The 12,669-nt window shown below is 41.8% G+C and overlaps 2 protein-coding genes across 6 annotated transcripts in view; one reads left to right on the top strand and one right to left on the bottom strand.

Annotated features, from left to right (window-relative positions):
• NPTN (neuroplastin) overlaps positions 1-1,143 on the top strand; it is a 59,889-nt gene extending 58,746 nt beyond the window's left edge. For both annotated transcript variants that reach the window (XM_029064919.2, XM_029064920.2), the window contains exon 9: positions 60-1,143. The gene's annotated coding sequence lies outside the window, so the exon portion shown is untranslated. The remainder of the gene's footprint in view (positions 1-59) is intronic.
• A 2-nt stretch (positions 1,144-1,145) lies between these two features.
• The window catches only part of REC114 (REC114 meiotic recombination protein), a 57,073-nt gene continuing 45,549 nt past the window's right edge, over positions 1,146-12,669 (bottom strand). For 3 of the 4 annotated variants that reach the window (XM_039912023.1, XM_039912024.1, XM_029064921.2), the window contains 3 exons: positions 9,377-9,550; positions 5,051-5,134; positions 1,146-1,401 (listed from right to left, as the gene is read on the bottom strand). In XM_039912023.1, coding sequence (XP_039767957.1) covers positions 1,234-1,401; positions 5,051-5,134; positions 9,377-9,550 — 426 coding nt within the window. In that variant the 3' untranslated portion in view covers positions 1,146-1,233. The remainder of the gene's footprint in view (positions 1,402-5,050; positions 5,135-9,376; positions 9,551-12,669) is intronic. The other variant, XM_039912025.1, reaches the window with a different exon arrangement.

Genomic DNA, 12,669 nt, shown 5'->3' on the forward strand with positions numbered 1-12,669 from the left:
CTGGCACTGGTGGTGTTCATTGGGGCCAATGACTGATTTTCCAACTCTTCTCTCCACAGAGCTTTAGGTTCCTGAAACTGGTGGCATCATGACCTGCTAGAATTTATGGCTGGGATTCTTTGGTCCTCGAACTCCAGTTAGTCTTTCCCCCCGACCCACCCCCACTGACCTCCCTTTTCCAAGTGAGCAACAAAACAATACAATTGACTGTCTAAAGCATGCCTTATTTAGCCTCTCCTGTATGGATGACTTAGCCAGATACATTTTAGACAATGCTTCAGTGTAGAAGGTGTAAACTATTTTGGGCTTGATGTGCTGTGAATGTTGCCTTTTTAATTTCCTTGGTTAAAATATATTTAAATAGAAGTATCAGGTCTGGTAAGAGTAATCATGCATGCGCCATTTTTTACTAAATGCAGCTGTTAAATTGGCAAAGCTCTAAAATGCACTGCTGCCATCTAGTGACACATTTTTGTAAAGTACAGCAAAACCTAAAAATATATACAGTATATATATATATATATTTATATTTTTGGGGGAGGGAGAAACCAAACTACAGTAAATGCTTGTTTCATTTTTAAGCTGCTGATATTCATTCCGTATTGTACATCATAAGATTGAGAGAGAATTATGCTGTTCTGGCACTTAGAAGAATAATATAAACTGAAATTTATAATCTTAAGGGCTTAACCTAAGACTTTAATAAGACGCTGGAACAGTCCATTGAATGGTGACGAAATGCAGTAAATACTTCAATATATATATATATGTGTATGATTGCTTAAGTGATTTCTTGTGTTAAATCATGTAAATTCTCTAATCTTTTTGCACTGATGTGTTCTACCATATTCTTGTACATTCAATTCAGGCAAACTTTTATAATTTACTGTTTGTTTCCAACAATCTTGAAAATGTTACATAGCATGGTACTATTCTATGCAACTAGTTACACTTTTTCAGTTTGACACTGTAGTTTCTCACATTGATTTAAACATTGATTGTAGAATTACAAACCTAACAACAGGGTTCTCATGCGGTACATAACTGAAGGTGCATGAACTTGTGTTTCTGTGTATTTGTTGAAGTGCAATGATGTATAAAAGTGAATTCACCTGTTTTTAAAAATAAAACACTGACCAGAAATGTGTAGAATACCTTTTTATTTATTACTTTGCAAACTTGAGATGACTTCTGTAAAATCTTCCCACCCAAGTGCCTAGACACAGTACCAAACTAATTTTTGAACTCTGTCAGCTTCCTCAGTTCCTTCTCCACCTCTTCCACAAACACTGGGAAGTTCTGATCAAGAAGGCACAAGCGAAGAAAGGGGCCTAACTCCTCAGTGCTCCACCTGGATTGTTGATAGGCGAGTGGTAACTCCAAAGGTGATGACAGAAGAGACTGCAAAGGCACAAAAAAGCATTGCTCATCAATTATACAATTTGAAAAGACATCATTCATGGTTGTGGCCACAACCACTCACTCCCCAAAGGGGAAAAGGCTTTTTCAAAAGAAAAAAGTCTGATTTAATACTGTTTTGAATGGGTTTAGTTTTTTTTAAATGAAATTCCATTCTTTGGACAAAGCGAGTGCCTTACTGGATTTCTGTTTTCCTCACTCACCAGAGCTGCGGGAACCTCTTGTCATATGTTAGCCACTTCCTGGTCTCTCCACCCTCCAGGGAAGAGGACAAAGGTGACTTGGAGAATTTTTCCCCCCCTTCTGAAATTGATGTAAGACTCAAGTCAAGATAATTTTTGAAAATGGAAAACTTGAATTGCTGACCACCTTTACTGTCCCTGTGGGCACTCAAACACCTATTGTTCATATTGAGCTGGAGTGAACCAGAAATTGCTGCTTATTTTAAAGAGAAAATTCATTCTTACACATCAAAATCAAGCCCCCTAACCCCCAACATCTCTCCTGAGTAACAAAAAGTATCAAGTGGCTAGATCACTGGCCAGGGAGACGAATGACTTTGTAGTCTCTGTCCACTTCCCTAGACTTAGTATGTGCATCTAGGACAGGAGCCTGCTTGATTTTGAACTTTTATGAAATAATCAGCAATGATAAAGCCCTACTGCATTCTAACTTGGGAGATGTGGAACCCATAATGGTTTTGGGTCATGGACAGCATTTTCACTTCTAAGATCACTATCCTTGTTAGCCATGGTTTGCCTATCCTCAATTGGTTATCCTTATCACAAACCAAGATTCTACACAGAAAAATAACTTCATACTGGAGACATGAAGGCTAGGGGAATTTGGAGTTTAAGCTAATTTTCTCAGTGCCTTAAGGAATTTCTGAAAATGCATTCAAGAGTTCCTTAAGGGAATAATAAAAAGCCAAACGGAGTGTCTAAGTGCCAAAATTGAGTACAATGGTAACATCTGACAAAGGAGATTTGTTAACATTCCTCACTCTTATCTCTTGCTGTCAAGCCCTTATTCATGCCATCCATCCATCGTACCTAGAAGTCCCACCTGCTTCATATTTGAGAATCGAACCCTCTTCCCATCTTTGAAGCCCTAATAAAAATACATCTCCAGAAACTTGCAAGTGCTTAGAACAGTGCTCTGCATATATTAGTGCTCACTAAATACCACTGATGCTGATTATGGCACATAACCTCATCTCCCATCCCATCATGTCACCTTCTGCCCTTGAGTCCATACTTCTAAGCACTTCCCTCCCCTTCCTATACTTCATTTTAATCTCCATCTCCTACTCTAAATTGCAGGTCAAGGACCTGTCTACTTACTTTGTTGTACTCTCCCAAATAATACAGTGCTCTACACCCAGTAAGTGCTCAATAAAGACCATTAGATTGCTTTTCACCACAGCAGAATTCCCTCAAGTTCCCTTACCTTTGCTTATAGTTTAAAAACCACAGGCTTGAGAATAGAAAATGTACAAGCAACTCATAGTAGTAATAATGGTACTTGTCAGTGCCAAGCACTGTTCTAAACAGTAAAGTAGGTACAAGTTAATCAGGTTGGATACAGTCCCTGTCCCCCATGGGGCTCACGCTCTTAATTCCATTTTACAGATAAGGTAATCAAAGCCCAGGGAAGTTAAGTGACTTGCCCAGGGATACACAGCAAGACGTGGTGGAGCTGGGATTAGAACCCATGTTCTTCTGGCTCCCAGGCCTGTGCTCTATCCACTAAGCCATGCTGCTTCTCAACCCCCTTCCTAACTCCTTCCCTCTGTCTTCCTGTCTTCAAAGCCACTCATGAGTCACGTATCCTTAAAAAAAAAGCCCAGATCACTTCTGGATCTTACTGTGCCATGCAACTATTGCCCTGATTCCTACCTCCCATTCCTGTACAAACTCCTCAAAAGGGATGCACACAACCACTTCCTCTCCAATTCCCTTGTTGATCCTCTATAATCTAGTTTCCACCTCCCTGCCCCCCCTTCAACTCCACTTGAAACCACTCTGAAGGTCACCAATCCTCAACTCCTCATCAAACTCTGACTACTCTTCCTCTATCCTCAATCTTTTGACCACCTTCAACATGATAAGACCACTTCCTGGAAACACTGCTTCACCTTGCTATTTCTGACCTAGTTCTCTTATTTCTTTGGTCTGGTCTGTCCTCAAGTCTCTGTCAGTTCTTCCTCTACTTAGCTGTTGGTATTCTCTAATGGCTCCAGCCAGGGCCCCCCTAATAAGTATAGCCTGCTAAGCACTGGGGTAGATACAATACAGTTAGGTCAGACACATGGGGTTAAGGGGAAGTGGGGGAGAGAACAGATAGGTAATCTCCATTTAAAGAGATGAGGAAACTGGGGCAGAGAAGGTCACACAGAAGGCTAGACTCTGAGTCCGTTGTTGGGTAGGGATCGTCTCTGTTGCCAAATTGTACTTTCCGGGCGCTCGGTACAGTGCTCTGCATAAGGTGCTCAATAAATACAATTGAATGAATGAATGAATGAAAAGACAAGTGGCAGAGCCAGAATTAGAATCCAGGTCCCCGAGCTCCAGGCCTGTGCTCTTTTGCTTCGGCCACGCTGCTTTTCATCTCTCTACTTACACTCACTCCCTGGAGGCGCTCAGCCACTCTCCCCCTCAGCTTCAGCTAACACCTCTACATTGATGTCTCTCCAAATCTACCTTACCAGCCATGACCGCACATTTCCTCCTGCCTCAAGGATACACCTCAACATGTCCAAAACTGAACTCATCTCCCCTCCCAAATCCTCTTCTCCATCTCAATTTTCAATGATAGTTACCATCACCACTCTCTCCATCTCTCCAAACCATAACCTTGCCATTTTCAATGACTTCTACCTCCCTTTCAACCCCCATATTTGGTGTCACCAAATCCTGTCGGTCCAACCTTCACAACATCGCGAAAATCCACCCTTCTCTCTATCCAACCTGCTACCACATTGATCCGTGCACTTATCCCATTACGCATTGACTACTGCATCAGCATCCTCACCAATCTCCCTGCTCCCATCTCCCTCTACAGTCTATACTTAACTCCGCTGCCCAGATCCTTTTCCTTAAAAAAAAAACAAAAAAACTGGCACACTTTTCCCATCTCCTCAAAAACTTCCACTGGTTACCCACCCATCTCTCCATGTAACAGAAACTTGTTACCGTCAGCTTTAAAACATTCAATTAGCTCTCCCCATCCTATCTCATGGATCTATTACAACCTTACTAGCACACTTCACTCCTCTAACATTTTACAGATGAGTAAACTAGGGCATTGAGAAGTTAACTGACTTGTCCAAGTGTGGGAAAGTGGCAGGGGCCAGGATTAGAACCCAGGTCCTCTAACACCTCTAACAGGTCCATGCTCTATCCACTAGGCCACACTTCTTGTCTTTTTTGCTCCTGCGCTGCACTAAGTGCCAAACAGGTGCTCACTGCTCAAAGATTAGATTAGTGTTGGACTAGCTGATCTATTAGGTCTTGCCCATGGTTACTTTCTGGTGACTGTAAATTCATCTTTTGTGCAGAGGAAACTTGTGATCTAAACTGCAGAAGAACGGTCTGGCTTGTCAGTTCTTAAGAACAGGAGTTGGTTTTACCTGTGCTAGTTGTGTCACGGACATCTTCTCCTCTGGAAATCTTGCATTGGAAGGCACTTGATGATTTTCCATGCTTGGGTGAGGCTGGAATAAAGCAGAATGAGAGGCCAACTTTAAGGATGTGACGCAGAAATAGAGAACTTCTGTGAATTCACTGCATTTTTCAGTTAAACTGCTTGGGGGATCAGGAGTCATCCTCTGAAAATGAACTCCTGTGTGGTACACCACGACTAATGTTTTTTACAGCTCTTTTGAGGGGAAGATATGGATTTTCAAGATGGGATCACAAGTTCAAATCAGTGTGTACGAAGCAACAGCATATACCCTTTTTTACTAAGGAAGCAGACACCCAAATCCCTTCTGGATAAGGGGTAGCTTTGTTTACAAAATAAATATTTATACTAGGGCCAAGGGTAGAGGGGTAGATTTTTGCATTCATCACCCAGAAAGATAAATAAATAGAAATGAGAATGTAGAATTTCAGACAAGTGCTGGAGGTGTTTTGAACTAGGTTAGAGTTCTGAATGGATACCTTTCCTCCTTCTATCTTAAGCTCACATGAACAGCACCAAAGTCATATTACGCAGAAAATTGACCTAAAGAATAATAGGGTAGTTACTGCTTACTGAGGAGAAAACTGAGATCGATCCACGGCAACAATGTCCACAAACAGCTTGAGTTCAACACTGAGGGAAGTAGACTACAGAACCCAGGGGTATTAAATCTGTTTTTCTTCCATTTAAGTGCATTTAACAAACCAGGGGTCATGGGAAGGAAATATTATCATTAAGAGATACTGATATTTAAACCACAGGAATCAACATTCTGAAAGAGGATGTCAAAGTCTAAGAAATAACTATTATGGTGATTAAAGGACTGCTGTTTCTCTAGCCCTCTGTGTTGAAGCAGCATGAGAAACAGAAAACAAGCAAAACTGAAAGGTGCCTTCAATGCAGTACTAAAAATGTACACTGAACAGGAAAAAAGAAAAATAGAAAACTGATGTGAAATTGTTTACGCCTCTACAACTGGCATGCTATTGAACTTTTACATTTATATATGAAAAGCAGCATGGCTTAGTGGATAGAGCACGGCCTTGGGAGTCAGAAGATTGTGGGTTATAATTCAGGCTCTGCCCTTTGTCTGCTGTGTGACCTTGGGCAAGATACTTCACTTCTCTGTGCCTCAGTTTCCTCAACTGTAAAATGGGGATTGAGACTTTCAGCCCCCTGCAGGACTTAGACTGTGTCCAACCCTATTTGCTTGTATCCATCCCAGCACTTAGTACAGTGCCGAGACACAGTAAGTACTTAACAAATGTTAGAATTATTATTAACATTTGGATTTACAAGAAAAAAACAACAGTTAAGATGAGAGCACCTGGCAAAACAAATAGCTAATAAAAAAGTAGGCATGGAAATATTTGGAGCGTCTCATCAAAGAAAAGAATCAATATACTTAGATTAAATGCACCCACATTATAAGGAAGCATGCTATTTTCATGCAACTTTATTTTTAAGTCATGAAGGTAGAGGAAACTTTCCCTAACTGTAGTTTATTTAAATGTCTGTCTCCCTGGTAAGGCTGTAAGTTCCTTGTGGGCAGAGATCATGTCTACCAACTCTATTGAATTGTGCTTTTTTAAGCGGTTAGTACAGTGTTCTGCACACAGGAGGTGCTCGATAAATACCACTATTGGAAAGACAAATACTGTCTCATCATTCAAAGCAAGTTGAAGACTGCTACCCTATTTGTCAATAATGAAATAATGTAGTCTATCAAATCAAGAGAATTATAAAAGCAATGAGAGGTTTCTAACCATGAACAAATAGATAAAACATTACGGAATGGATGATGGAACCTAGCAGATGCTCTCTCCTGAACTTTAACGAAGCATTTCAGTGTATCCTGAAATTGGAAGGGTACTAAGATACCATAAAGGGTTTATGCTTTGTTGAATGAGAATGCATCCAACAAGGGGTGGGAGAGAGATACTTGCAATATACCGAAGGAGTAGGTGGGAGAGAGATACTTGCAGTATATCGAAGGAGTAGCTGGAAGATACTGTCTGATCTAGGATTCGGAGACCCAAAAGGAGTTCATGTTATGGAATAGATTGCTAAAACCAATGAGAGCGGGTAGATGGAACTGCTGGAAATACAGAGAGAATACTGTTTTGGAAAACATCGACTCAATCTGGAAAAAGGTAAATCCATCAAAGGGGTCAGCAGTAATGATTGAGAAGGGAGTACTTGATTGCCTCCTCTACTTCTGTTCAAGGAGGGCAACCCCTCTCCTGATTGCTATGTGTCAGGTTGGTCGGCTTGCTGATTTTGTCTCCCCACAGTCGGCTGCCTGGCCAGCCGGTATGAAACTGCTACACCATGTCTTTCCTACATTTTGTTCTGCCCACCCTGTTTTAATATGCTCCTTTTCAACGGGGCACCCTGCTGATACCCATGTCCCACTCGGTCAAGATGTGTTACAGCGAGTACTGTCTCAATGCTGGTAGGTAGATGGTGTTCCAGGGTCTCATTTTTGTAATACCACCCTGCTGTTTATTGGGTATGGAGAACGGCTCAAAGGTGATGCTAATGAAACTGCTCCAGAGGCAGAGTGTGCCCGGTGTGGTAGGTGCACAGCTGGTGGTGGCAGCTTGTCATTTTGAGAGGGGAGGGGAGGGTAGAGGGAAGAGTGCAGAGTCAGGGGGGCCAGTGGCACGACCACAAGTTTGGGGGACAGGACAGGCGCAGCTCTGAAGACTCGATTTGGATGAAGCTTCAAATTTCTCTGTTTTTAAATCCTGTGATTTCCCCCAAAGGTCATACTGGCCTTCTGGATTTGGTTTATCCACGTAGTGGAGGAGAGTGAATTTACCAAGTAGGAAAATTTGGAGACAGAATTGAGTTTTGTTGCCAGTGAAAAATCTTTGGTTGGTACAGAACCAGCCTCCCAAGCAAGAGCTGGAATATATTCTCAATTTTTTTTATATTAAAAGCTCACAGTCTGTCCATAAAATAGTGCCATGAGATGATTCATAATCCGTTTCGTAGCTCCTTATATCGGTGGCATTCCTGAATGACTGTCTGACTGACGTGTGGTGAGGCTCATTGCCTGTTGTTGGAAGTTTCCATTTGGATCGGCAGCATCCGCAGTCAACCACTTCCAGGCCCCTTCTTGAATTCTCAGGCTTGAAGGCTTAGACCTGCTTGAACAAGACTGGCCTGGTTTTGCTCACATGGTGATGAGGGGAGGGTCAGATAGTTCACCTTGAATTCCTAACTTGACGGATTACCCCAATGGGGAGTGACCTAAGGATCTTGCTTTAAAATAAAGTTCTCAGTGCAGTCAAATTTGCCTACTAACTGCATATCCCTGATCTGTTGAGAATGTCACACTTTTGTAAAAGTGGCATTCTCCCTGCCCTTCTCCTGAAGCTGTTGTGCTTCAAAGACCTAGTTTGGTTCGTTATTCCGAGAATGAATGGTCAAACTGCTTTTTGGTGTGGTAAATTTAGTCTCCTCTTTCTAAGCTTAGGCTTAAAATGAAGCTTTACATAAGTTTTCTAGCAGAAATTATTTTGCAGGGAGGAGTTTGGGGCTTTGGCTTCCTCCTCCGACCACCCCCGGCCCCTCCCTACCACAAGCCTGGGTGTAGGGGACAGTGACTGGAGTCCAATTTTGAAGCTGAATTTACAGGGAAAGTTTCCCCAGTGCTGCAGGAAACTATATTAACTGGGGCTAGTATGGCAATATGATATATAGTTTGCACTTTGGAAAACTACTGACTTAAGTGATTTAAAAAAAAGAAAAAACTAGGGCGCAAATGGGGTTTCAAGGCCCCTCTTACAAATACGCATTCCTTGCCCTTCCCAGGATTCGTGGGACGATTTGAAAATTTCATCTTTTTGAAGTTTTTTTAACTGCCTCAACAGAAGCTCCTCCATCTAAAGGCAGGCTCCACCCCAAGGTGGGCATGAGGAGTGCCCACCTCCACATCAAGGTTCTGGTAGTGGGGCAGTCCACATCACGTGGCACAATTTTTGCCATCTTCTTGGGGCAGGGGGTGATGAACCCAGAGATGGAAAAACAACTGGATGAACTGTTGGACCTTTTTCCAGTTCTGCTTCCTAAGGTGTTGCAATAACAGTCACTTCCAATTACAAGGAAATTTAATGAATTTGTTAAAGTTGGGGCTGAACTGTAAAGAGACTGGACTAATTCAGTTGGCCCAACACCATTCTTTACATCCCAGTATTTCCTTCAGACTCAGCAAAGCACTTATTCAGTACTGGTGGGCACTAACGGATCGTGCATTGTGCTTCACCTGACTTTCACTCCCAGTTAGCTGGCTAAAACCTGGTAGAAATTCCTGGCTTGGTCCTGAAGATTCCTCAACGGTCACATACTGCGCCAGCTTTTGCACACAACTGCGGCAGTGCTCCAGTGCCTGTTCTTTTGAATTTCCACCGAACTGCACCCGGAACATACGACTCTTGTTCTGTTTTGCAAAACAAAAAGGAATTAATTTTGGTTTGGGTCCCTCCACATTATTTCATTTATGATGAAAAGTCTATCCACCATTACTAGAGAGAGTGAATACTCCAGAATTAACACCTTCAAACAAAACAATTCAGAAGGGACATTTACTTCTTGCCTAGCTTATGTAGGCCCCCATCAGAAATAGGACTATTACTACCACAACTTTTTTCCACATGAGGAAATAGCATTCTAACATGACAAGAAGTAGAAACTACAAGATCATAAACCCTGTCCAAAAAAAAGTGTGTTTTTGCATTTCCTCTTAAATTAATTGTTTTCAATGTCATAACTGCCCAGGTAAAAACTGAATGTGTTCTTTTGTCTGAAAGTAAATCACTATAATCTCCTATTTCAGAGAAGTGGAAAATAAAAATGAGCACAGAGCACTTTGCCAATAAAGCCAGCTATGGAAATTCTTATCAACTACAATAAGACAACATTTCAAAAGAAGGCACTTGTTTGAGACCAGAGAGATGCTGCAGTGTAATAATCAATCCACTGACTCTTTCACTTTTAAGCATTTTTTTTTCTTTCATTGTTTTACATTTTGGCAACAGCAGAAGGGACAGTTTGATGCTAATGCACTTCATGCTAATAATCTTTCCTGCCTCACATTCTAAATGAGGCCAAGCAGATTTATAAATCACATACAATGGAATTTTGCTAATTTGCACTAAAGATTAAGAGAATCCACTGTGATTTATCACATCTGGCAGAGAAGCAAGTATGTGAATAAATGTGATTTTTAAAAAGTAGAACTGCACAATTACTAGATTAGATATATGAAAAACTGTCCTTAGCAGTGACCAGAATGAAATAAGCACTAGAGTAAGATCTCTTATTGTTCCCCGCATGGCTTTCTTTCACAGCGACAAAATGGGTATATACATATATATGTATATATATCTATATACCCAAATCTATCTATCTCTCTCTATATAGATATATACATATACATACCATATATATGCCATAGAAAATTTCTTCTTAGTTCAAAGAATATTATAAAAATATCACTTTCTGCAATGAAGTTCAGAAATTAACTTTTGGTGAATTGTCAGGATTCTGTCATGAAGTGCTTAATAATGTTGGTATTTGTTAAGCACTTACTATGTGCAGAGTACTGTTCTAAGCGCTGGGGTAGATATAGGGTCATCAGGTTGTCCCATGTGAGGCTCACAGTCAATCCCCATTTTCCAGATGAGGGAACTGAGGCCCAGAGAAGTGAAGTGACTTGCCCACAGTCAGCTGACAAGTGGCAGAGCCGGGATTCGAACCCATGACCTCTGACTCCCAATCCCGTGCTCTTCCCACTAAGCCACGCTGCTTGAAACAATTAAAGTTTTCATTCCTTAACAACTAGCAACTTACAGAAATCTCAAGCCTAACTGTGGGGATCCCTCAAGGCTCAGCTCAGAGTCCCCTTCTACTCTCCATCTACACTCACTCCCTTTGATAACTCATTGACTCCCATGGATTCAACTATCATCTCTTTATGAATGATTCCCAGATTATCTCTACAGTCCTGTCCCTCTCTTTAGTCCCACATTTCCCTCCTGCCTTTGGGACAGGTCGATTTGGGAGTTGTAAATTTAGGAATCATACATTTAGGAATCATACACATAGAGATGAAAGTGCTTAGTGCTTAGTACAGTGCTCCTTAGTACAGTGCTCCGCAGACCATGAGCATCAATAAATATGACTGATTGATTACAGATGATTCCCAAATCTACCTCTCCAACTCTGACCTCTCCTTCTTTATAATCTTGCATTTCGTCCTTTCTAATGTTGGTATTTGTTAAGCGCTTACTATGTGCCGAGCACTGTTCTAAGCACTGGGGTAGACACAGGGGAATCAGATTGTCCCACGTGGGGCTCACAGTCTTAATCCCCATTTTACAGATGAGGGAACTGAGGCACCGAGAAGTTAAGTGACTTGCCCAAAGTCACACAGCTGGCAAGTGGCAGAGCCGGGGTTCGAACCCATGACCTCTGACTCCAAAGCCCGTGCTCTTTCCAGTGAGCCACGCCTGGATATCCTGCTGACACCTCAAACTAAACATGTCTAAAGCAGAACTCACCTTTGCAACCAAAACCTGCCCCCTTTGTTCTTTCCCATCACTACAGACAACACCAACGTCATCATCATCAATGGTATTTATTGAGTGCTTTATATGTGCAGAGCCCTTTACTAAGCTCTTGGCAGAGTATAGTAATAGTTGGTGACATGTTTCCTGTCCACAACAAGCTTACAGTCTGGAAGGGGAGACAGACTTTAGTATACATAAATAACTTATAAGATATAATTTAAAGATTTGTACATAATTGCTGTGGGGTTTAGGGTGGGGTGAATATCGAATACCCAAAGGTCACAGATCCAAGTGCATAGATGATGCAGAAAAGAGAGGGAGCCGGGAAAAAGATGGCTTAATCGGGGAAGTCCTATCCTCCTTGTCTCACAAACCTGTAACCATGGCATTATCCTCAACTCATCTCTCTCATGCAACCCACACATTCAATCTGTCTCCAAATCTTTTTCGTTAATCTTCACATCACTAAAATCTGTCCCTCCCTCTGTATCCAAACTGCATCAGCGTCTGGTTTATTTTTCCCCATTTTACGGATGAGGCAACTGAAGTGACTTGCCCAAAGCTGCACTGCAGATAAGTGGTGGAACCAAGATTAGAACTCAGGTCCTTCTGATTCCCAGTCCCATACTCTATCCAGTAGACCACAATTCTTCTTCATTCTGCTGCCCAGATCATTTTCCCAAAAAAACATTCTGTTCTTACCTCCCTACTCCTCAAGAACCTCTGGTGGTTGTCCACCCACCTCCACATCAAACAGACCTCCTCGCTATTGGCTTTAAAGAACTCAATCAACTTGCCCTTCTACCTTAGCTCACTACTTTCCTACTCCAACCCAGTTCACACACTTTGCTCCTCTAATCCCAACCTTTTTACTGTACCTCAATCTCGTCTATCTCGCCAATGACTCCTTGCTCACATTCTCCCTCTGGCATGGACCTCTCTCCCCCTCTACATATGCCAGACCACAACTTTCCCCAGCTTCAAAGTC

Source organism: Ornithorhynchus anatinus, chromosome 5, assembly GCF_004115215.2.
Source record: "Ornithorhynchus anatinus isolate Pmale09 chromosome 5, mOrnAna1.pri.v4, whole genome shotgun sequence".
Lineage (NCBI taxonomy): Eukaryota > Metazoa > Chordata > Mammalia > Monotremata > Ornithorhynchidae > Ornithorhynchus > Ornithorhynchus anatinus.